Source organism: Ostreococcus tauri (genome assembly GCF_000214015.3).
Source record: "Ostreococcus tauri WGS project CAID00000000 data, contig chromosome 16, whole genome shotgun sequence".
Taxonomy (NCBI): Eukaryota; Viridiplantae; Chlorophyta; class Mamiellophyceae; order Mamiellales; family Bathycoccaceae; genus Ostreococcus; species Ostreococcus tauri.
Window position 1 is genome coordinate 133,055 of NC_014441.2, and position 21,583 is coordinate 154,637.

Sequence of the window (21,583 nt, forward strand, 5' to 3'; positions counted from 1 at the left end):
ACCCATCTCGGGGCACGCGTGATGTTCACGGTCGTTGGTCCGTGATGGTCTCCGTGGATGTAAACTATGGGGCGTCCCGCACACGCGCGCGCGATGGCGCACGCGCGCGACGACGACGCCGCCGACGCCCTCGACGCGCTCGCGGACGCGGCGCGGACGATCGCGCGCGATGTGAAATCCGCCGACGCGTTGGTGGCGTACGGCGACGCGCACGGAAGCGCGTTGACGACGAGCGATGGGAATTTGCTCGGAAAGCTCTTCGACGCCTTCGCGGCGAGCGACGGCGATGGGTGGCGCGAGACGCGCGGTCGGGGGGGGGCGCGGGTGTTTCTACGCGCGAGCGCGGACGCGTCGACGTCGCGGGCGCATCAGGTGCTGGGGACGTGCGAGACGCGGGCGACGGCGGATGAGGTGTTTGCGTTTTTTAGCGACGCGAGCGCGTTCGACGCCCGGTTCAGGGCGTTGGATGAGATGTTTAAGGGTGGTGATGTGTTGTCGTATAGGTTGTATGATGATATGTTGCGGAGTGAGGGGGGGGGGGGTGGAGAGGGGATGGAGGGACGCGCGCGCGCGACGCGGGCGAGACGGTTTCCGGGATTCGGGCGCGGGGACGGACCGCCCAAGTTTGGGGAGTTGTTCGATCGATTGGAGCGCTCGGGCAGGGGTGGACGGGAATCTGCGGACGGTGGGGATCGTACGGTGAGGATGTCGTCGCGAAAACCGGCGATGGAGACGTTGGAGACGGTGCCGCGGACGCGCGCGGAGGCGCCGGACGCGAACAATCCGCTCGGGTGTCGACCGGGACACGCGATTCTACGAGGGGCGTTCAGGCTGCCGTCCATCATACGCGATCGTGATTTCGTTTGGGAACAACTGACGATGAAACTCCCGAACGGGGCGGTCGTCGTCGCGGCGCAGTCGGTGGAAAACGGCGTCATCAACGCCGTGGCGCCGCCGTTGGAAGGACACGTGCGAGGAAAGATTATAGTCTCGGGATACTACGCTGCGCCAAATCCGGCGACCGGAGGGTCCACGCTGTACTACGTCGTCCAGGCTGATCCGAAGGGACACCTACCGATGTGGGTGGTGAACGCGGTGGCGCCGAATCAGGCGGAAAATGTCGCTCGATTAAGAAATGTTTTGGACGCGCCGAAAAAGTAACCGCGACTCCTCCGACGCCAATCTATCTCTATGTACACGCTAATCGCTATCGTTTTCTAATTTCAATAGCACGAATCCACGACGTCGCATCCGTACTGCGATTTCGCCATGCGCGCTATGATCATCTCCAACAGAGCCGGCTCACTCAAGACGACGTCGAAGAACCCTTCGACGTGCGCGAGTCGCTCAAAGTTTCCGTCCACCCCACTGACGACGCTCTCATTCGTCTTGTTCGATATCGTCATCGTGCGGAACGCTCTCTCTGTCGAAGACGACGCCGCTCTCTTGGCGCACATCAATAGCGCGATCACCGCCTCGCGGAACGCGATTGGAAAATTCTTGTGCGACTTTGCGCTCCAGTACCTCGGTACGCCCACTCTCCACGCGTTGACGACGCCGCCGTCCGCGGTGGCGCCGTACATCTCATCTCGCGAGGGCGTGATGGCGAGTAAACTTGGAAGCGTTCGTTTATGCCCACTGGTGTCCACGAAATCTTGTGGAGGGTGCAAAGACGTCACGAGCGCGCCGTTTCCGGAATTGATGACCCACACCGCGCCGTCTCTCAAGGCGAGGAATAAATTCGATCCGACGCCCTGGAGTGACCCACAGTCGACGAACACGTTCGACGCGCCGAGACCTTCGATTTGAAACCTATCGAACTCGGAGCCGTCCTCGGCGTCGACGATGACGAGTTTGATGGTTGAGTCGGGCGCCGCGTACGTCGTGCCCGAAACCATTTCGGCGCACGAACACGTCGCGACCGCCCTTGACGATTTAACCCCCCCGCGCTCGATCACCGCCGCACCGGCGAGGAATATCCCACGACCTGGTTCCCTGCGCGATCGCCACGCTAACTTACACGAGCCGTTCGCGCCGACTTCGACGCACATCAAACTCTTACGATCGAACGAAGTCGCGCAAAACGACGAGTCGCTCGTCTTCGCGTACGCGCTCGAGGTCCCGATCCACGTTTTATCGCTCCCAGACGCGAACCCCTTCCCCGCGGTATCATTAATAATCTCGTCGTACGTCTCACCTCCCCAGACGCGCAAAACCCGCCCACCGTCTCCCGTGCACGCGATTAAAAACGTCTCGCCGCGTCCGCATCGAACCGTCGCCAACCGCCGCGCCGGGGCGGAACCGCTCGCACCCAGCGTCCGAATCAGCGCCGCGCTCGCGACGTTCCCGAACCTATCGAACCCTAATCTATACACCACAACTCTCCCATCGATAGCCCCGCACGCGACGTCGTTCGCCTCGCTCGCCGTCGCGCACGAGCGAAACCCGCCGAACCCATCCGCGCGCCGCCAAACGATCATTTTCTCGATCGAACCGCCTCTACTTTCGCCCGAGCGCGGCGCGAACGCGACGACGGCGTCGCCCGGCGTCGCCGCGCTCGCCCCCGCGCACGAGATCGCGCGTTCGCCGACGCACAGCGCGTGCACCTCGAACGAGTCAGACATCGACCTCGCCGGAGACATCCCACCCGCATCGCTCGCGTCGCCCGATCCGCGCACACGCACGCTCTGTCGACGCGCCGGGACGAAATCATCCGCCGCGTACGCGCTCGTCGCCGCGACCGAGGACGATCGCGCGCCCGGCGGCGCCATGCGTCGCGATGTCCCGCGATGCGCGCGCACGTCGACGTTTCGACTTCCATCGCCCACGACATCGCGCGCGCGCGCGTCTCGCCGCCCCCCCCCGCGCGCGTGAATTTTTTTCCAATCCGCTCACGTCGCGTCCGTCGAACGACGACGCGCGCGCGTCCGTCGAACGACGCGCGCATCGACGCCGCATCGTGTCCTCGCGCGCCCGCCGCCGGCAACGATGACGTCATTGTCGCACGTCCCGTCCACGCCCGCGCGTCCCGCGGCCTCGCGCGCGACCGCGACGGGGGCGTAAAAACGTCTCGCATGGCCGTCGACGCCGCGCGCGCGCTGCGCGATCGCGCGCTGCCCATGGAGGCGCGTTTTACCGCGCTGTTTCGCCTGCGGTCGCTCGGTGACGACCGATCGGTGGACGCCTTGCTCGACGCGCTCGACGCCTCGGTCGAGCCCTCGGCGCTGTTGCGACACGAGTGCGCGTTCGCGCTCGGACAGATGCGGGCGGGACGAGCGATCGAGCGGTTGATCGAGGTGATGGAGGACGAGGGCGAGGATGGCATGGTGCGACACGAGTGCGCCGAGGCGCTGGGCGCGATGGCGAGGCGTGAATCGAGAGCGATCGACGCGTTGACGCGAGCGTGTGGGTCGTCTACGCGGGAGGTGTCGGAGACGGCGAGCTTGGCGCTGAGAAAGCTGAAGAGCGGGAGCGTGGACACGGGATCGACGGTGGGGAGCGCCAAGGAACGGGCGAGCGCGAACGAACGCGTCGTCGATGGCGACGATGAGAGCGGTGCGACGCCGTACTTGAGCGTGGATCCGGTGCCGGCGATGGCGGCGTCGACGCCCATGGAGACGCTCGAGCGTGTGGTGCTGGATGATACGGAGGATATGTACGCGAGGTACGGCGCGATGTTCGCGTTGCGCAACGCGTCGTACGCGTCGGCGAGTTCATCGGATGCGTGCGCCGACGTCCTCGGACGCGTCTTGGCGACGTCTGAGAGTGCGTTATTGAAGCACGAGGTGTGCTACGTCTTGGGTCAGTTACAGAGCGCCTCACCTGGCGCCCGCGACGCGCTCGTGCGATGCCTGGAGGACGCGCGCGAGCACCCGATGGTTCGCCACGAGGCCGCCGAAGCTCTGGGCTCCATCGCCCACCCGAGCACCAAAGATTATCTCGAGACGTTCGCTAAAGATCCCGAGCCGATCATCGCCGAATCCTGCGAGGTTGCCCTGAGCATCATGCGCGCCGAGCAAGACAACGTCTTCATCGGCGTCGACGGAACCGTCGCCGTGATCGGCACGTAGCGCGCGCGCACCCCATCGACGTCGCGATCGAAACATCCATCATGTAACACGCACGTTTTCATCGCGCACCCGATCGCCCGCGCTCGACGCATCGCGCATCGCGCACGCGTTCCTCGAGCGCGTTCTCCGTCTCGCGCGCGCGAACCCTCCTCACAATCCAACGCGTCATGACGTCCACGTCGTCGCGTCAACTCACCTCCAGACTCCCGCCCGAGGTGAACCGAATACTGTACGTCCGGAACCTACCGTTTAACGTCACGAGCGAGGACATGCACGAGATCTTCGGCAAGTTTGGAGCGCTGAGACAAATTCGTCTGGGTTCACAAAAAAACACAAAAGGCACCGCGTACGTCGTGTACGAGGACATCTGGGACGCCAAGACGGCGTGCGAACACCTCAGTGGGTTCAACGTCGCGAATAGGTACCTGATCGTGATGTATCATCAATCCGCGAGGATGCGGGAGAGCGTGGAAAAGAAACGGGAGGAGACGCGGCGGCTGCAGGAGACGCACGGGGTCACGGGCGACCAGCGATGATGTCGAGCGACGCAGCGCCGTTCGTCGCGATGGAGTCTGTGTGTAGGACGCGTGCGACGCCCGCGAGGCGCGCGAGGCGGGCGGGAGCGTCGACCGCGTCTGTTGTATTATTACGCGAAATTGTCGTCGCCCGCGCGCGACGCGCGACGTCGCGACACATCGAGACGCGCGCGACGCGCGCGATCGCGTGACGCCCGCGACGAACTCGATGGGTCCGACCACCGGGTCGTACCGCGCGTACGTCGCCGGCGATCATTCTGTGGGCGGGCGCGTTGCAGGCGCACGTGTGGTCGCTCCCGGAGCACGACCTGAAGAAACTTCGAGGCGCCGCGGCGACGTCCGCGTCGGCGTCGGTATCGCCCGTGTCGTCGTTCGCGGGACCGTGGATGGGGACGCGCGATGGGGGCTCGGATGGACGGATGGAGCGAGACGGGTGACGACGCGAGCGGGACGCGAGCGGCGACGCGACGGGCGTCCGCGAGATGACGCGCGCGGCGCGGCGCGCGCGACGATGATGGCGATGCCTCGGTGTCGTTTGCACGCGGTGGTGATGCGAGCGATCACGCGCACGTGGTCTTCTTGGACTTGAGCTCGACGACGTATTTGGCCGGGACGCGAGCGTTTTCGAGCTCCTTAATCTTACGCGCGCGGATCATCTCGAGCGTGTCACGCTCGCGACGCGCGCGCGCGCGCTCTTCGGCGGCGTCCGCGGCGGCGCTGAGCTTTGTGCGTCGCTTCGCCTCGTCGTTCGCTTCGATTTGACCGATGACGTGGAGCTTGTGCGCGACGTTCGCGGCTCGGCGCTCGGCGTCTCGTTGACGCTCAGCCTCGACCTGCACCGCGTGTTCGCGACGAACGCGCTCGGCATCGATGCGTTCGAGTTCTTTCTCGCGTTCGCGCGTGCGAACCTTGTCCTCATGCTGGGCGACGCGCGCCGCGGAGAGGTCGAGTAACATTTGGCGTCGCTTGTCGCGTTCAGTCGCCTCCTTCGCGCGCATCGCGCGCTCGTGATCGTCCTGGAGCTTGCGTGCTCGCATGAGATCGCGCTCGGCGCGCCCATCGATGTACTTTTCTTGTAACGAGCGTAAGCGCGCGGTCTCGAGCTCTCTCTCGCGACGTTGCGCCTCCTCCTCCGCGGCTTTCGCGGCGTCTCGCTCGTCCTTCAATCTGAGATACTCCATCGCTCGCTCGTCCGCCTCGCGCTCGGCGCGCTCGACCTCGGCCTTGCGCTTGATCTGTTCACGATTTTCGGCGTCGATTTGTTCGAAGAGCTTGATCACGTCCTCGCGTTTGCGCTGTTTGTCCGCGACGTCCGACGCGATGGCGCGTTCGACGTCCTCCTTACGTTTGAGCGCCTCGCGTTCGAGCTCGGCTACCTCATTCGCGCGGTCGCGTTCGCGCTCGGCGATTTGCTCGCGAATTGTTTCAGCGCCTCTTCGCATCTCCTTTGAGCGCTCGATCTCGCGGATCTCGGCGCGCTTCATGGCGTCCACGCGCTCGCGCTCCATCGATTCATCGAGGCGTCTTCGCTCCTCGTCAGCCTTCAATCGCGCGACGCGCTTTTCCTCAATCTGCGCGTCCCTGGTCATCATCACTTTACCGAACAAAACCATCGAATTCATCTCGCGCACGCCCGGAAGATCGTCCTCGAGCTTCGCCGCAGCCGCGCGTCTCGCCGCGTCGTCCTCGTCCTCTCGAAGCGTCCGCCTCGGTCCGTCCGCCTCCGCGTCCGCAGCCTCCGCGCGTGCGCGCCGCGCCGCCCGCGCCGCGTCTGCGACGCGCATGCGCTCCCGCCGAGCCGTCTCCCGCCGCCTTCGCTCCTCGGCATCGTCCGATGCCGTCGTCACCGTCGTCTCGAGCGCGCCCGCGTCCCACTGTCCACCGGCGCGAAGTCGCATCTCATTCATCTCCGTCGCGCTCACGCGAACCCGCCCGAGGCCGGGCGCCGCGACGCCGCTCGCGCGAGACGCGCGCATCGCCCCGTCCGAGCCTCCACCGTCGCCCCGCGCCGTCCGTCGACGCGCGCGCGCGTCTGTAAAGAATATTTTTAGAAGTGACGGTCCATCTTCAACAACATAAAAAGTCCGTTCGCATCCAGCGCACGACCGTTTGTTCGCCCGCGGCCGCCGCACTCGCGGTCGATCGACGCCCCGCGGCGATGTCGCGCTCGATCGTCGATCACGGCGTGCTGCTCGTGTGGTTGGGGTTGTTCCACGCCCTGGTCGTCGTCGTCGTCGTCGCGATCGTCGCGCTCGAGCGACGACGCGCGATGACGGTGCTCGCCGCGTTGATGTCTTTGAGCGTCGTCCCGCGGCGCATCCGACCGCGCTGGGGCGTGACGCTGGCGCGCGCGATCACGCGCACGGCGAAGTCGTATTTCCCGTGCGCGTTGACGTTTGAGAACGAGGAGGCGTACCTGAAGGGTGCTCGGAAGGGTGTCGGGCGGTTGGTGGGTTTGGAGCCGCACGGAGCGCTGCCGCTCTCGGTGATCGCGTTCGCGGATTACTTCATGTTCGATGAAGATGGGATCGAGGCGAGGGGGATGAATCACGCTGCGTCGATGAATTCGCGAGCGTTGGCGTCGGGGGCGATATTTCACGTCCCGTTGGTGCGACACCTGTGGACGTGGTTGGGATTGGAACCGATATCTCGAAGGCGGATGACGAGTATGTTAAGCGACGGTTCGACGTGCGTGATCGTGCCGGGTGGGGTGGCGGAGTGCATGGCGATGGAGAGAGGGGTTGAGACGCTGTATCTCAAGCGAAGGTACGGGTTCGTGAAGATTGCGATACAGACGGGCGCGGCACTCGTGCCGGCGTACACGTTTGGGCAGACGCGGGCGTACAAGTACTGGCGACTCGGTCCGCCGTTGGTGCCGACGTCCGTTGCAAATTGGTTCTCGAAAACGTTTTCTTTCGCACCCATGGTTTTTTGGGGAAAGTGGTTCACGCCCATTCCGTACGCTACCCCTCTGCACACGGTGGTTGGCGAGCTCATCGAGACCACGCAAAACGACAATCCGAGTCGCGAGGAGGTGCAGGCAAAGCTTGACGAGTTCATCGTCGCTATGCGTTCGCTGTACGACCGACACAAATCTGCACACGGGTATGCCGACGTCGACCTCGTCGTGTGCTGATCGAACGCGATGAAGACGAAAGTGGTACGAATATTTTACAATGGATTGATCCGAACGCCAACACACTAACTGTAATCTGCAAACAAAAACTCCGGGTACCTCTTCGTTAGCGACGCTAAGTTCTCCATCGTCATGTTCGCGATGATCCTATCGTTCTTCTTCACCAAGATCTGGAACTCACTCAGAGAAATGGTTCCGTTTTTGTTCAAGTCGCAGTCCTCAAACGTCTTATCGAGCACCGACTCCGTCATCTCCTTCGTCAGCGACATCGCGCGCGACTGCCTGAGCACCGCCTCGAGCATCTTCCGGACATCCTCCCGATTGATCGCCCCGACCCCTCGTAAATCGTACACTCGAAACGCGAACGCCGTCTTATCCTCGACGCTCGCGTCCGGGTGAAACACGTCTAAACCGACCACAAACTCCTCAAAGCTCACCGTCCCGTCGCCTCTCGCGTCGAAACACGCGAAAATTCGCTCGCTGAACAAATCGCTCGACTTCTCATCGCCCGCGTCGCCGTATAACGCGAGCTGGAACTCCTTGAAGTCGATCTTATCGTCGGATTTGGCCACTCGGTGGAACACGTCCCGAAGGACTCTGATTTGTCCCGAACGGAAATGTGTCTTCTTCAGTAATCGCGCGTCGGCGCGGTCGTGTGAGTCGTCGTCGACGCCACACGCAGCGCATATGGTCATCACTTTCGAAGCGCGAGTCGGGGGAAGACGCGCGTGGGTTGTGAGGGGAAGACGTGTTGATCACGGGTGATTTTCATATTGGGTAACCGACTCTGACGAAGCGACGGCGTCGCGCGAATGTGGCGCGGTGTAATGCTGGTGTTACAGGAAGAGTGCGTCGACGGCGCGGAGGATGGCGTCTAAGATGCCAGCGTTGGCATCGTCGAGAATGGTGTCGTCGACGAGGAGGTCGTCGAGGAGCTCGCCACCGAGCCCTCCTCGAATCTCGGCGAAACGAGTGAAGACGTATTGAGCGGTGATCAGAGCACTGATCGCAGCCGTCTTGGCATTGACCGAGTTGGGTGAGCTCACTGCGGCATCTTCTTTTTGACACGCGTTCATCGTGCTCACGTGCTCGCCTTCGTCGTCTCGGATGTTGCTGAAGACGTCGTACAAGGTGCGGATTCTCGGCCGACGCGTGCGCACCTCCCGCGCGGTTTGAAACTCATCAAATAGGTACAGATCAGCGCCTTCGTAATACTCCACGGCGATTCTCGGTGCGGGCATGGTTTTCAAGAGTTCGGCGTTCTGATCGACGAACTGGGCGTACGTATCAACCGCGTGCGCTTCGATCAATTCTGAAAAATTATACGCCAGCGCAGGCGACATAAACCAAAGCAAAATCAGTACGCCGTAATACACGAGCGCTGCGTGCTGACCCAAGAAGCGATCGCGCCACGACACGTCTCCCCCTAGGGACTCCATGATCAGCAGGTGATGGTACTCGTTCCATTCCTCCGCGAAGTGGATCTTTCGCAGCTCCGCGCCGCCGCGATACCATCCTAGAATTTCGTAAAACGTAAGCGCCGCGGTATAACTGTAATACGGCATCCGCGCCACGGTTTCTAAAAACCAAAACCGTTGAACCGGTTTCGTCTCGTCGAAAAGTTTATCCAACATGAAGCACAACGCGAGATAGGGCGCCTTTAACAGCCAAGGCGCGGGCACCTCTGGACGGTTTTTCTCGCGCTCCCAAATCGCGTCCGAGTCCAATCGCAGCGCCTCCAACTTCACTCGCAACTCTTTCGGCATCGTCGTTCGTCCGTCTGATTCGTCCAAATCCGGATCGATAAACGCCACCATCTCCCGCATCTCTCTCGCAAAATTCTCTGACGCCGTCTGCGCGAACCCCTTCGGCACCTCGTTCCGCGAGACGTCGATGTACACCCCCTTCACCGACGCGATGTACCCGTACGAGCAAAACTCATCCATAGAATCAAACGATTCTTGTTTCCGCGCCAACACCGCCGCGGCGAGCGCCAACTCCGTCGCCGCGAGCTGCTTCCGCTCCGCGCGCGCGCGCTCCCTGAGCTCGTCCACGTTCGTCACTTCCACGATCGATCTACGACCCTCTTCGCTCACCGCGCGGTCGAACGCGTCCGAGACGTCTTCGGGGTACACCGAGGACGTCTTTCGCGCGCCGTCACGCCGCGACGCATCGTCCGGGGACGTTTTCGAGCTCGATGAAGCATCCTTCGATGATTCCACCGCGACCGCGGTCCGTCCTCGCCGAGGACGCCGAGGGCGGATCGAGCGCCTCGAGATCGTCCCGCCCGCGTCCGTGGACCGCTCGACGCGATGCCGCGCGCGCGCGACGCGCGCGACGGCGGCGAGCGGCATGACCGTTACAGACCGACGCGTCGGGAAATGTCGAGCGCGCGTCCCCTGCGCGTCGCTCTCGTCGCCGCGTCGTCCGCGAGACGCGACGATTCGACGACGGGCACGACGAGGCACGCATCGAGCGCGCGAGCGACGCCGTGGACGTGCGCGACGTGCGTCAAGGCGGGATTTCGTGAATCGCTCCTGTTCGCTCGCGCGGACGAAACGCTCGCGTGCGCGCGCGGACACGCGCGCGATCGCGCGCGGAGCGGGTACGTGCACCTGTGTTCGTCGTCAAAGGTGCGGGGGGATTCGCGAGGGCAGCTCCGGGCGCGAGCGAGGTTTTTAGGAAGAGGACGGTACGCGGACGTGAGCGCAGCCGTCGCGGAGGAAGTTTTGAGACGGATCGAGGACGATGTCGATGATGTCGGTGATGCGTCGATCGCGAATGGTGATGGTTCGAGTGGTGATTTGAAAACGGTCGGTGACGATTTGGACGCGTGCTCGGGCGCGGAGGGGGGGTCGCGCGCGACGCCGTCGACGCCGCGCGCGAGACGGTTGGCGAAGAAGCGGCGGCCGCGAGAAGTCAAGTCAGGGCATCACGAGCGCCCAATCACTTCCCGAGATACTGATGGGGTGCGACCGACGGTGACGCCTTCGCGGGCGTTGAGAGTGGGTGATTTTGGGTGCGGGGAAGGGTATTACGCCGACGTCGTGCGAGCGATGGCGAGAGACGGCGGAGCGGTGAATTTGGAGCTGCTCGCGATGGACGCCTCAAAGGACGCGTGTGATTTCACCGCGCGACGGTTGGGTCGTGATGTTCACGTCGCTGTCGTGGATTGCTCGAGAAGTCTCCCGCTGGAGGACGCGTCGTTGGACGTGGCGATGAGCGTGTTTGCGCCGAGGTCGCCAATCGAGCTCGCGCGCGTACTTCGCCCGGGTGGACGCGTCGTCGTCGCTCGAGCGAATTCAGATCACATGTCGGAGCTTCGCGAAGTGCGTGGTGACGGTGTTGTGGTTCTCGGCGTCGAGAAAGACAAGGGTGAGCGCGTGGATAGCGCAATGCGCGACGCAGGATTTGAGATTGAGAGCGAACGTGAGATTCGGCAGACGATGTCGCTTTCCGAAGATGACGTCGTCGACTTAATCTTCATGGGTCCGTCTGGGCACCACGCTGAGAGCGAAGACGCAGTGCGCCGCGCCGTGGGCGGCGTTACGCGTGAGGTGACGAAATCAGTCGTGGTGACTGTGTACGCGCTGCCAAAGTAGTAGGAACCATGTAGCACCGTAGAGGGTAGGCACGTTAGCACCGTAGAGCAGACATACTTCATCGATGCCGAATAAATGAATAGTTCGTCGTGTATTACATGCAGCTGAATCGTTCGACTCTTTCATTGGCCAGTGATGCTCGCTGATGCGCGGATTATGATGTGCGCGGTGTACTCTTCGAAGGCAATGCCGTAACGACGCAACCTACGCATGATCTCACCGTGGATCACGCGCCCACCCATGCTATGTTTGCCTCTCCCCGTGATGAGCTTCATCGTCCAATCGCTCGTCAACATCGGGGCGCAACTGATCAATTCGCGCTCAAGGTACGCGATGGCGGACATGCGATCGTATCCGTGGAAATCAAGGACGCGGTTATATCTGGCGTCAACCTCTGGCTCAGGCTCGTCCGAGGCTCGACCCAGGTCCTTGATGGCTTCTCGAAGGATAATTTTCTGTTGAATCTTCTCAGCCGCCTCTCTATCACCGCGATCGCGTCGCAACTTCAGACGAGCCAACTCCTCGGAGAGGTCTCTGAGACGAGAGTGCTGCCAGGACGCTACCTTCGAATCCTTAGCATACTTCCTGGCGCGAACCGTCTCCGCGCCCGGGCCTTGGAGCGTCCGCCACCGCCGCGCGGCGAGACCGACCTCGGTACCGTTGTTGTAGTTCGGACGAAGATTGCTATGCAACGCCGCGCCGCCAGCGAACAATGCGCGCTTGACCGCGTCTGCCTGTTCGTTGTTCCGCGCCTCCTTTCGTCGCGCCTCCTCTCTTCCTCGCGCCTCGTTCCGCGCCTTCCAATCGTCTAGCATACCTTGGTTGAGTGATATGTCCACGGCTTTTCGCTCTTGCATCGCGTGCTTCTTGTCGTCCGTGACGAATTCGTTCTCGTAATCTTCCTCGTAGTAATCTTCCTCTTCATAATCATCATAGTAATCGACTTCGTCGCAAAAGCCTTCCGTGTCCAGTGTCATCTGCGTCAAGAGATCCTGTGCCGTCTTCTCCATGTCAAAACCGTGCTTCACGAACGTCGTCTTCACCAACTCCGGATGATGCACCTCGAACATTTCGCACAGCTGAAGATATTCACGCCGAATCTTATTCTTCTTCTCTTCCTCATTCAGCTCCCTTCTGCTCGACGACGGCCCCGGTTGCTCCCTCATCGGTGGCGTCTCCGCTGTTCGCACCGCGTACTCCGAACCCATCGAAGTCGCTCGCGACGCCGCCGTCTCTCGCCCCACGCTCAGCTCGGCCTCACACGGCGACTCCAATCCAACCGGCCGCGTCCCCGAACTCTCCTCCTTACTCTCCCCCCCATCCCAATCGTCTTCACCGAAGTAAATCGCCCCGTTACGAAACTTCACTCCCAATCTCACCTCCAAATCCAAATCTTCACCGATCGCCGCTAAATCCAACGCGTTTCCGTTCGCGTAATCCTCCGCCGCCAACCGTCCTAAATCGCTCCACGCGTCCTCCGTCGGGCAGAAAACACTCACGTGCGGGTACGCGCTCGTCGGATACGGCACCAAGCTCGGCAACAAATCCATCGAAACACACAGCACCAAGCTCTTCTCCCGCGCGCACGCGTGCGTCGCTCTCACCCGCATGTCGTCCATCCCGCGCGCGTTTCGCGTCAAAGCCATGCACGTTTCCAAATCATCTCCTTCCGGTTCGTACAGCAGCGTCACGTGATCTCCGGCGCGCTTCGTCCCGGGGGGTTCACACGACGTTCCCACGAGGTCTTTCACCGCGCGCCACACCGCGCGCTGGGCCTCGTCCGTGAGAAAGAGACCGAAGAAGTGCGCCGGTGGGTGGACCGACATCGACGTGCGCGTCGTGCACTGACGTCAGTGCGCGACGTTCGACGCGTGCGCGCGCGCGTGCGACGCGCGTGGACGCGTCCAGTGGTGTCGCACGCGCGCGCGTGACGTCCACCGCGTGCGCGTGCGCGGGGGGGGCGAAACCGGGAAGATTCGCGTCGGATTGGAACCGTTCGCGTCACAGAAATCAACATCGACGAACGATTCGTGACGCCCGGAGCGGTCGCGGACGGACGCGAGCGAGGTCATGTTGCGTCGAGAGCAGTTGGTGTTCCTGGCGGCGGTGTTAGTGGGCGCGTACGGCGTCGATCGAGGGGTGACGGCGCTCGCGTGCGCGGCGGTGGCGTATTACGTCGTGAGGTGCGCGGGGATGGACACGCGACGCGAGCTCGACGTGCGGGACGGTGAGACGCGGAACTGACGAATGTCGCGATTCCCACGAGTGTGCGTAGGTTTTTCTTGCTCAAGCGCGCGATTCGAGCGATTCGGCGATTGAAAGAGCTTCGCGAGGCGGCGTCGCGGCGCTCGAATGAGCTCCGAGACATGTTGCTGGAGGAGTACAAGATTCGGGCGTTCCAGAGCGTGTCGCTGAAGCTGTTCGATATGCCTCGACAACCTCGACGAATGCGACAGGCGGTGAAGATTTGGCGAGATTATCGAATGCAGACGAAACTGAAGGCGCGTTTGAAGGATATTCGAGGCGACGGTTTGAGCGCTCTGCACAAGACAGAGGAGGATCTGCAAGAGGCGATGTCGGCGCACGGTTTAGCGTCGAACTCAGCGCGGGGTGAGAGTGATTTGATCGCCGATCCCACGCTGGATGCGATGCGCGCGTGCTCGGTGTGTCGAGGGATGAGCCCGGCTGCTTTGGAGACGCTGCGTGGCAAGGCGAAGACGGTGGTCGTTCGAGCTCGAGAGCGATCGAGCACGTTCGAGCGGCGTGACGCGCTCGTGATTTTGGTTGACGGTGAGGTTGAATTGACGGGTCAGATTGAGGCGAGCGCGGAGGAGGAGATTCACGGACGAGGATCGATGTCGACGCGGTGCTCGCGTCCTGGAACGTGCCTGAATTCTTTCATGGACATTTTAGAACACGTTCCCACGGATGCGCCAGCGGAGGACGTGACGAATGAGAACACCGAGCCGAAGCCGAACGTGAATACGTACGAAAATGCGACGAGCGAAGCCGGCGACGATGACGAGCGCGTGCGCGTGCGTTTGATGGTAAGTTCTGAAGACGAGACGCCGAAGAGGCGAGATCGCGCGCGCGTCTTCGTGCGCGGAGCTCATCGAGGATGCGTCTTGGCGGTCGTGAGCATGACGGACTATCACGAGTGCGTCGGATTCACGTTAGGAACGCAGGGTATCGCGTTGAGACTCGCTGGGGGATTCGCGGCGGTGTGCAAGTATCTCGACATGATGTCAGATATGAAAGCGCTTTGGGTGCACGAGAGAGAGAGCCGAGACGTGCGCTCACCAAGCAACGATGTGGAAGAGCCGCTCGCGTGTGATACCGCCCTGGCGCGATTTCTCGATAAAGATGTGGCGAACGACATCGACACCAGCGAGGTCATCGCTGCTTTAGAGCGAAATGGATACAGAAAGCGCACGTCGGTGAGCGCGGCGAAGAAGATCGGCGGGTTCTTCTCCAGTCGCGAGCAGAAATCCGTCTCTGCAGGGGACCCCAAATCGTTGTCGAGCATTACCATCGAGGCACGAGTGATTCCGGGCGGTTCGGTGGTGTTACAACAGGGTGCGTCGCCGGTGGCGCTCATCGTCGAGCGCGGTTCGCTGGAGGCTTACTCTGGGTCGACGGCACTCGGCGCGCGCGGCTCTCCACGCAGACCTCCGCTACCAAACTCACCTCGACGATTGAATCGAGCGTCCGAGGCGCCGATTTTCACCGCGTCTGTCGGAGACGTCGTCGGTTCTCACTTACTTCTAATCGGTCAGCGAAGCGGTTTAACCATTCGAGCCGGCGCAAGCGGCGCGGTGGTGGCTTTACTTCCCATGAGCGCTCTCGCACGACTAGGTCGAGCTCATCCGCACGTAACTCGTAAGATCGCGGTCGAACTCGCGCGTCGCTTGCGAGAGGCGCCAAGCTCATTCATTTGGGATCGATGCGGGACGGAAATGGAAATGCTCGAGGCTGGCGAGGCGTTATCTCACCGAGAGGGCGGCGTGCACATTGTCGTGACCGGAAGCTTGCGCGAACAGATGGAGGAACCGAGCCTGCATCGGGCGAACTCGTCGCACAACATGTTCAAGTGGCGAAAGTCCAAAAGCAGCAAGATCTCTGGCGTTGCTTCCACGTTATCGGCGCCGGGTTTGGCGGTGAATCCCGGAGAGGCGACCGGGGAAGACTCGGTGCTCATGGAATCCACGGCTGCACGTCCTGTCGCGACAATGCCTCGATCAAGACGCCCGTGCTTGACCGGCGGACCGGTCCCCAAGTTTGTCGCGCGCGCAGTCAGAGACTCACAGGTTGTTTGGGTCTCAGCTGCGGGATTAGACACTCTCGCGTTAGCCGCACCGACGACGTTCGTGCGGCTAGCTCGCGGCTTGGGCTTGCGTCAGGCGAATCGAGGCATAGCAATGTCAACCTCGCACGGTGCACCCACAATTCCGGGACTCAATCTCTCGCACAAGCCGTCTGGCGCGCCAAAGGTTGTCTCCGTCATTCCCGTCACCGAAGGCGCCGCCGTGCACTTGGACGAGTTCTGTTATTCCTTGGCATTCGCTCTCAGCAAGGTGTGCCGCGCAAGGACGGTGGATTCGGCGTGCCGATTGGCCGAGCTCGGACAAGCCACGGTGGGTCCGCTTTCGCAAGAGGCAACCGCACACTGGCTCTCGCAGCTCGAATCGGCGTATGACGTCGTGATTTTGAAGGGTGATCCGTTCCCTTCGCCTTGGTGCGCGCAGTGTGCAAGGCACAGCGACACCATTTTGCTCGTCGCGAGCGCAAGCGATCAACCGCCGACTGCAACCGAGGGTCAGACGTTGCAGGCCCGTTTACTCCACGGTCAGGGTGACACGCAACTCCAGCGCGTCTTACTTGCTCAGCGTGAGCTCGTTTTGCTGCACCAAGACGCCGAAGTGACGCCCGACGATACCAAGTCCTGGCTCACGGCATTCAGCGTCCAGAGGCATCATCACATCGCCATGCATCACGCCTCTGGGCTCATCCCGTCGCACGCTGCGCGTCTCGCTCGATCGCTTCGCGAACTCACTGTTGGTCTCGTCCTGGGCGGCGGTGGCGCGCGTGGTTTGGCCCACGTCGGTGTGCTCGCAGCGTTGGAGCAGGAGGGAGTGCCCATCGACGCCGTCGGTGGCACGTCAATCGGCGCCATGGTCGGCGGCATGTACGCGCGAGATCCGAGCGCACTTCTCGTACGCGCCATGGTCACAAAATTTGCCAAGGAGATGTCCAGCGCCTGGGGACAATTCATGGACTTGACGCTCCCGGTCGTGAGTTACTTCACGGGCTGGGGCATGAACCGATCTCTCAGTCTGGTGCTCGGCGAAACGAAGATTGAAGACTGCTGGCTGCCGTTCTTTTGCTGCACGCTCGACTTGATCTCGTGCATGCCGATCGTACATAGAAATGGTACGCTGTGGCGATATATCCGAGCGAGCATGGCCCTCGTTGGATTCCTTCCGCCCGTGTGCGACACCGAACAGGATCGCGAACAGAGCATGCACGTGCTCGTCGACGGCGGATACGTGAACAACCTTCCCATCGATGTCATGCGCGCGCTCGGTGCGCACTACGTCATCGCCATCGATGTCGCCGGTGAGGGATTGGACGGACAAAAGCTCGTGCCCTGGGGCGATGGTATCAGTGGGACGTGGTTACTTCTTCGATCGCTCCTTCCCCGATGGCTCGGCGGCGGGCATCGCATTCCAACCATGGCTGACATGCAAGGCCAGCTCCCGTTCGTCACCGATACGGTGAAGCATCAGACGCGTTTGGAGGACATCGACGTGTACGTCCGTCCCGCCGTATCGCACGTCGGTATCTTGGAGTTCGCGAAGTATAACTCCATCATCCGGCTCGGCTACGAACACGGATTGAAGATGGTTAGAGAGTGGAAATCGGAAAATCCTGAGGTGGCGCTCTTGCTCGAACAAGGCTCGCAAATCCGAGGCGGGCTCACGGCGCTTCAAAAGCCCCGTCGATTGCTCCATCCGAGCGCGAACAACTCTCGAGAATCGATTGCCTCTGAATCCGTCGATGACGCGACGAGTCCGGACGATACCAGCCCGCAGCTCATAACCGCCGCTGATTTCTCAGATGACGACGATTTCTCCTCGTCAACCGCTCGATTGCTCCTGAGAACGAATTCACTGGCGTCCACCGATCCGACGTGGACCCCGGCGCCGAAACAGAAACGACGAATAGACGCGCAGGACGCGGCGATGTAGCCGCCGCCGCGCTTTGTATTGTATGACGCACACTTTTACTTCCGCGCTCTCGCGACGTCGCGCTCGCGCCGCGCGCGACATTCATTCTTTGAAATTTAAAACATTCCAAAATCGCTACGACTGGGCGTCCACTAACTGTACGGCTTATTCGACGGCGGAAGTTCTCCGCGCGCGCGCGCGGCGTGCCACTTCCCCTCAAAGTGTTCCTTCCTCTGCGTCTCACTCGTGAACATCTTCCGACACAGCTCGCAGTGCGGTCCCGGGGGCGGTTTCACGTACCGTCGCCCACCACCACCGCTCGCACCGTCTCCACGCCTTCCCGACGCGTTTCGCGTCGTACTCGCGTGTTTCTTCCCGCGAAGGTGCTCCGCGTACTGCGCGTCGCTCGTGAAATCCACCCCACACGCCGCACACCGCGGTCGATCCGCCCGTTTCGCCAACCGTCGCTCCAGCGCGGTCCTCGGTTCGCTCGCGGGCGCCGTGGAGCCGCCGTCGTCGCCGCCGCGCCGCGCGCCCAGAAACCGTCCCTCGCCGCGGCGTCCCCCGTACCCGTTCCCTTCCGGCAACAACGACGCCGGTAACGGCGCGAGTCTGGGCAAATCATCCAGCGCCAGCACCGCCGCCGTCGCCGTCGTCTCGCGCGCGCGTTTTCGCGTCGTTTGCGCGTCGTCGTCGTCGTCGTCGTCATCATCATCATCATCATCATCATCATCGTCGTCTCGCGCGCGCACCGACGCCTCGCCGCCGTCGTCACCGCGCTCGAGCGCGCGTAACGACGCCTCCGCGCGCTCGAGCGCGGCGTTGACGTCGTTGAGCGACATCCCGCCCGCGTCTGCCGCGACGTCATTGCGATGCACGCCACGCCATCGACCGAGCCGCCGCCGCGCGACACGTACACCGCGCGCGGTCTGCGCTACGCCCGCGCGTACGACGCGCGATGCCTCCATCGCGTGCGCGCGTCGCGGGACGGGACGACCGTGCTCGAGGTGTTGGAGACGCAGGTTGGCCGGTTCGCCGGGCGCGCGCGCGAGGGCGTCGGCGACGACGGCGTCGATCCCCGGTGGACGCGCGCGCTCGAGCTCGATCGCGTGCGCGTGCGCGAGAGTGCGACTGGGGCGTGGACGCGCGCGTCGCTGGACGCGCGCGTGCGGACGGGGATGGTGATCGAGACGACGCGACACGTGCACGAGCGGGCGACGGCGGCGGCGACGCCGCGGGTGGTGTTCGAGCGCGACGACGGAACGGGGATCGTTGGGGTGGAGAAACCGGGAGGGGTGCCGGTGCTCGCGGGTGTGAGCGCGCCGGGGGTGTCGGGACGGTTGAATTGCGTGGCGTTGGTGTCGGCGAGGCGACGACGGGAGGTCGAGGCGCGGCGGGCGACGACGGACGAGACGACGTCGAAACGCGCGCGCGTGGACGATGGCGCGGACGATGGCGCGGACGATGGGCGCGTGTGGGCGGTGAATAGATTAGATGCGCCGGTTTCTGGGGTGTGGCTGTGCGCGACGAGCGTCAAGGCGTCGCTCAAGGCGAGGGAGTGGTTGTCAAAGCCTGGTACGTCGACGAAGACGTACCTGGCGCGCGTGAGTAAAGGGTCCGCGCTGACGACGCCCGACGGGGGATTACGCATCGACGCGCCGCTGTGGAAGAATGCGAAGACGTCCGTGGCCGAGCTGAGACCCGAGAGCGAGGGTGGGAAGCCGTGCGCGACGCGCATTTTTCTGTTGGAGCGTTTCGAAGACGACGACACCGCGCTCGTCGTCGCTCGACTCGAGAGTAACGGAAGGTATCACCAGATACGCGCGCACCTTGGATCGATCGGGCATCCGATAGCGAACGACGCGACGTACAACGACGACGTTTCGGCGGACGACGAGACCTCGTTCGCCGGTCGAGCGTACGACGACGACGAAAGCGGCACCATCGCCGCCGCGCTCGCGGCGGATCGAGATCCGACGTGTCCCGAGTGCGATGCCCTCATCGCGCTCACCGCGTCGAAAGATCGCTCGCGCAAACCCCTCGCGGCGAAGATCATCTGGCTCCACTCCCTGCGATACCAGTTCGTCGTTCGAGACGTCGCGTTCGACATTCGAAGCGACTCGATCCCAGCCTTCGCTCGACGACCGCCCGATCTCTCCGTCGACGACTTCATCGCCCAGCTCCCGGACGCTTCGTGAGATTCCACGCACGACGGGCGTCCTCGAGCGTCGGATCCATCCACCGATCGTCCCTCGTCGTCCGCGTCGCGTCGTCTCGCCGACGCCGCGCGATGCGCCGTGTGTACAATACTCCCTAGAATACAACTACAATACGACTCGCCCGAACCCTCGGATTCCCATATAATACGTCTAAAAACACCAAGCCGCCACGCGCGACGCCGTCACAATCCCGCGCGCGCCGATGTTCGGCGCCGATCGCGGTTTCGTCGACGCCGGCGCCGCCGTCGACGCCCGCACCGTGTTATGTTGTCTCTGCGGCGTCGGCATGCGCCCGAACCCGAGCGGGATGTGCGTCGAGTGCGTGAGAACCCAAGTTGACATCACCGAGGGCATCAGCAAGCAGTGCGTCGTGACGTACTGCTCGCAGTGCGAGCGATACCTCCAACCGCCGAAACACTGGATCCGAGCGGACTTGGAATCGAAGGAGTTGCTGACGTTTTGCATCAAGCGAATCAAGGGATTGCAAAAAGTGAAGCTCGTGGACGCGGGGTTCGTGTGGACGGAACCGCACAGTAAACGCCTGAAGACGAAACTGACGATACAAAAGGAGATCATGGGAGGGGCGATCTTGCAGCAGACGTTCGTGACGGAGTTCATCGTGGAGTGGCGGATGTGTGACGCGTGCGCGCGAACGGCGGCGAATAGTGATCAGTGGAACGCGTGCGTGCAGGTGCGACAAAAGGTGGAGCATAAGCGGACGTTTTTGTTCCTGGAGCAGATGATCTTGAAGCACGGGATGGAGCGGGACGCGATCGGGATCAAGAGTCAGCCGGATGGTTTGGATTTTTATTACGCCCATCGCTCGCACGGTTTGAGGTTTGTGGATTTTTTGGGGAACGTGGTTGCGACGCGGTCGAGGGACGATAAACAGTTGGTGTCTCACGACGCAAACTGTAACACGTACAATTATCGGTTCACGTTCATGGTCGAGATCGTGCCAGTGTGTAAGGAAGATGTCGTCGTACTTCCGTTGAAGCTATCGAAGGAGTTCGGTCTCGTCGGTCCGGTGATGCTTTGCACGCGTGTGTCCAACACGCTGCAGTTTACGGATCCGGTGACCATGCGTCCCATTTGGCTCGACTCTGAAAAGTACTGGCGGTATCCGTTCCGGCCCATCGCGTCGGCGAAGCAGATGATTGAGTACGTCGTTCTCGATGTCGAGGTCGATCACTCGACGCGACAGGGTAAGCTCGTGATGGCGGAGGTTGAAATTGCGCGTTCAAGCGATTTTGGCGTCAACGACACGACGTTTCGGGTCAGGACGCATCTCGGAAATATCCTGCAAGCGGGCGACACGGCGATGGGTTACGATCTCGCCAGCTTGCAAATAGTCGATCCGGAGCTCGAGAAGTACTCGGGTAAGCATCGAGCCTTCGTCCCGGAAGTGATATTGGTGAAGAAGTCGTACGCCGAGAGCCGACGCAGAAAGCGCGAACGCGGCGTGTCCAGACCGTGGCGTTTGCAACGTATGCAAGTGGAAGAGGCTGACGATGCTCCAAAGAATCGTGGCGAAGATCGCATGGCGCAAGACGAAGAGCAGTTCTTCCAAGAATTGGAAGAAGACGAGGAGCTGCGTGCGCAGGTGAGAATTTTCAAGGATGAACAAGCAATAAACGCCAATACGTACATTGCTGGTGCAGACGACGATGACGACGACGCACCCGAGGTGCCGATCGAAGAATTGCTCGACGAGCTCACGCTAGCGCGTCGAGGGGATGGAGACGAGGAGGAAGAAGATCTCGACTCAATGCAGGAATAAAGCGGGATTTGCG

The 21,583-nt window shown here is 62.2% G+C and overlaps 15 protein-coding genes across 15 annotated transcripts; 9 read left to right on the forward strand and 6 right to left on the reverse strand.

Moving 5' to 3' along the window:
- Positions 1–93: 93 nt before the first annotated feature.
- OT_ostta16g00850 (START-like domain) lies at positions 94–1,161 on the forward strand (the record flags this gene model as incomplete). The annotated part of the gene is made up of 1 exon (XM_003083485.2): positions 94–1,161. The coding sequence occupies one exon, from the start codon at positions 94–96 to the stop codon at positions 1,159–1,161; it is 1,068 nt and encodes a 355-aa protein (XP_003083533.2).
- Positions 1,162–1,223: 62 nt separating this feature from the next.
- OT_ostta16g00860 (Quinonprotein alcohol dehydrogenase-like superfamily) lies at positions 1,224–2,771 on the reverse strand (the record flags this gene model as incomplete). Its single annotated transcript, XM_022985336.1, has 1 exon — positions 1,224–2,771. One exon carries the CDS (start codon positions 2,769–2,771, stop codon positions 1,224–1,226), a length of 1,548 nt encoding a protein of 515 aa, XP_022840309.1.
- Positions 2,772–3,074: 303 nt separating this feature from the next.
- OT_ostta16g00870 (PBS lyase HEAT-like repeat) lies at positions 3,075–4,070 on the forward strand (the record flags this gene model as incomplete). Its single annotated transcript, XM_003083488.1, has 1 exon — positions 3,075–4,070. One exon carries the CDS (start codon positions 3,075–3,077, stop codon positions 4,068–4,070), a length of 996 nt encoding a protein of 331 aa, XP_003083536.1.
- Positions 4,071–4,237: 167 nt separating this feature from the next.
- On the forward strand, positions 4,238–4,606 carry OT_ostta16g00880 (Nucleotide-binding, alpha-beta plait; the record flags this gene model as incomplete). The annotated part of the gene is made up of 1 exon (XM_003083489.1): positions 4,238–4,606. The coding sequence occupies one exon, from the start codon at positions 4,238–4,240 to the stop codon at positions 4,604–4,606; it is 369 nt and encodes a 122-aa protein (XP_003083537.1).
- Positions 4,607–4,814: 208 nt separating this feature from the next.
- OT_ostta16g00890 (unnamed product) lies at positions 4,815–5,043 on the forward strand (the record flags this gene model as incomplete). The annotated part of the gene is made up of 2 exons (XM_022985352.1): positions 4,815–4,850; positions 4,885–5,043. 2 exons carry the CDS (start codon positions 4,815–4,817, stop codon positions 5,041–5,043), a joined length of 195 nt encoding a protein of 64 aa, XP_022840310.1.
- Positions 5,044–5,166: 123 nt separating this feature from the next.
- On the reverse strand, positions 5,167–6,513 carry OT_ostta16g00900 (unnamed product; the record flags this gene model as incomplete). The annotated part of the gene is made up of 1 exon (XM_003083490.1): positions 5,167–6,513. The coding sequence occupies one exon, from the start codon at positions 6,511–6,513 to the stop codon at positions 5,167–5,169; it is 1,347 nt and encodes a 448-aa protein (XP_003083538.1).
- A 251-nt stretch (positions 6,514–6,764) lies between these two features.
- OT_ostta16g00910 (Diacylglycerol acyltransferase) lies at positions 6,765–7,742 on the forward strand (the record flags this gene model as incomplete). The annotated part of the gene is made up of 1 exon (XM_003083491.1): positions 6,765–7,742. The coding sequence occupies one exon, from the start codon at positions 6,765–6,767 to the stop codon at positions 7,740–7,742; it is 978 nt and encodes a 325-aa protein (XP_003083539.1).
- Positions 7,743–7,807: 65 nt separating this feature from the next.
- On the reverse strand, positions 7,808–8,437 carry OT_ostta16g00920 (EF-Hand 1, calcium-binding site; the record flags this gene model as incomplete). The annotated part of the gene is made up of 1 exon (XM_003083492.1): positions 7,808–8,437. The coding sequence occupies one exon, from the start codon at positions 8,435–8,437 to the stop codon at positions 7,808–7,810; it is 630 nt and encodes a 209-aa protein (XP_003083540.1).
- A 141-nt stretch (positions 8,438–8,578) lies between these two features.
- On the reverse strand, positions 8,579–10,096 carry OT_ostta16g00930 (Alternative oxidase; the record flags this gene model as incomplete). The annotated part of the gene is made up of 1 exon (XM_003083493.1): positions 8,579–10,096. One exon carries the CDS (start codon positions 10,094–10,096, stop codon positions 8,579–8,581), a length of 1,518 nt encoding a protein of 505 aa, XP_003083541.1.
- A 27-nt stretch (positions 10,097–10,123) lies between these two features.
- Positions 10,124–11,344, forward strand: OT_ostta16g00940 (Methyltransferase domain; the record flags this gene model as incomplete). The annotated part of the gene is made up of 1 exon (XM_003083494.1): positions 10,124–11,344. The coding sequence occupies one exon, from the start codon at positions 10,124–10,126 to the stop codon at positions 11,342–11,344; it is 1,221 nt and encodes a 406-aa protein (XP_003083542.1).
- A 122-nt stretch (positions 11,345–11,466) lies between these two features.
- OT_ostta16g00950 (Smr protein/MutS2 C-terminal) lies at positions 11,467–13,170 on the reverse strand (the record flags this gene model as incomplete). The annotated part of the gene is made up of 1 exon (XM_003083495.2): positions 11,467–13,170. One exon carries the CDS (start codon positions 13,168–13,170, stop codon positions 11,467–11,469), a length of 1,704 nt encoding a protein of 567 aa, XP_003083543.2.
- A 244-nt stretch (positions 13,171–13,414) lies between these two features.
- On the forward strand, positions 13,415–17,592 carry OT_ostta16g00960 (Patatin/Phospholipase A2-related; the record flags this gene model as incomplete). Its single annotated transcript, XM_022985383.1, has 3 exons — positions 13,415–13,527; positions 13,620–14,391; positions 14,530–17,592. 3 exons carry the CDS (start codon positions 13,415–13,417, stop codon positions 17,590–17,592), a joined length of 3,948 nt encoding a protein of 1,315 aa, XP_022840311.1.
- A 131-nt stretch (positions 17,593–17,723) lies between these two features.
- Positions 17,724–18,413, reverse strand: OT_ostta16g00970 (Zinc finger, C2H2; the record flags this gene model as incomplete). The annotated part of the gene is made up of 1 exon (XM_022985389.1): positions 17,724–18,413. One exon carries the CDS (start codon positions 18,411–18,413, stop codon positions 17,724–17,726), a length of 690 nt encoding a protein of 229 aa, XP_022840312.1.
- A 30-nt stretch (positions 18,414–18,443) lies between these two features.
- Positions 18,444–19,769, forward strand: OT_ostta16g00980 (Pseudouridine synthase, RsuA/RluB/C/D/E/F; the record flags this gene model as incomplete). Its single annotated transcript, XM_022985395.1, has 1 exon — positions 18,444–19,769. The coding sequence occupies one exon, from the start codon at positions 18,444–18,446 to the stop codon at positions 19,767–19,769; it is 1,326 nt and encodes a 441-aa protein (XP_022840313.1).
- Positions 19,770–19,992: 223 nt separating this feature from the next.
- OT_ostta16g00990 (NMD3) lies at positions 19,993–21,570 on the forward strand (the record flags this gene model as incomplete). Its single annotated transcript, XM_022985402.1, has 1 exon — positions 19,993–21,570. One exon carries the CDS (start codon positions 19,993–19,995, stop codon positions 21,568–21,570), a length of 1,578 nt encoding a protein of 525 aa, XP_022840314.1.
- Positions 21,571–21,583: the final 13 nt, after the last annotated feature.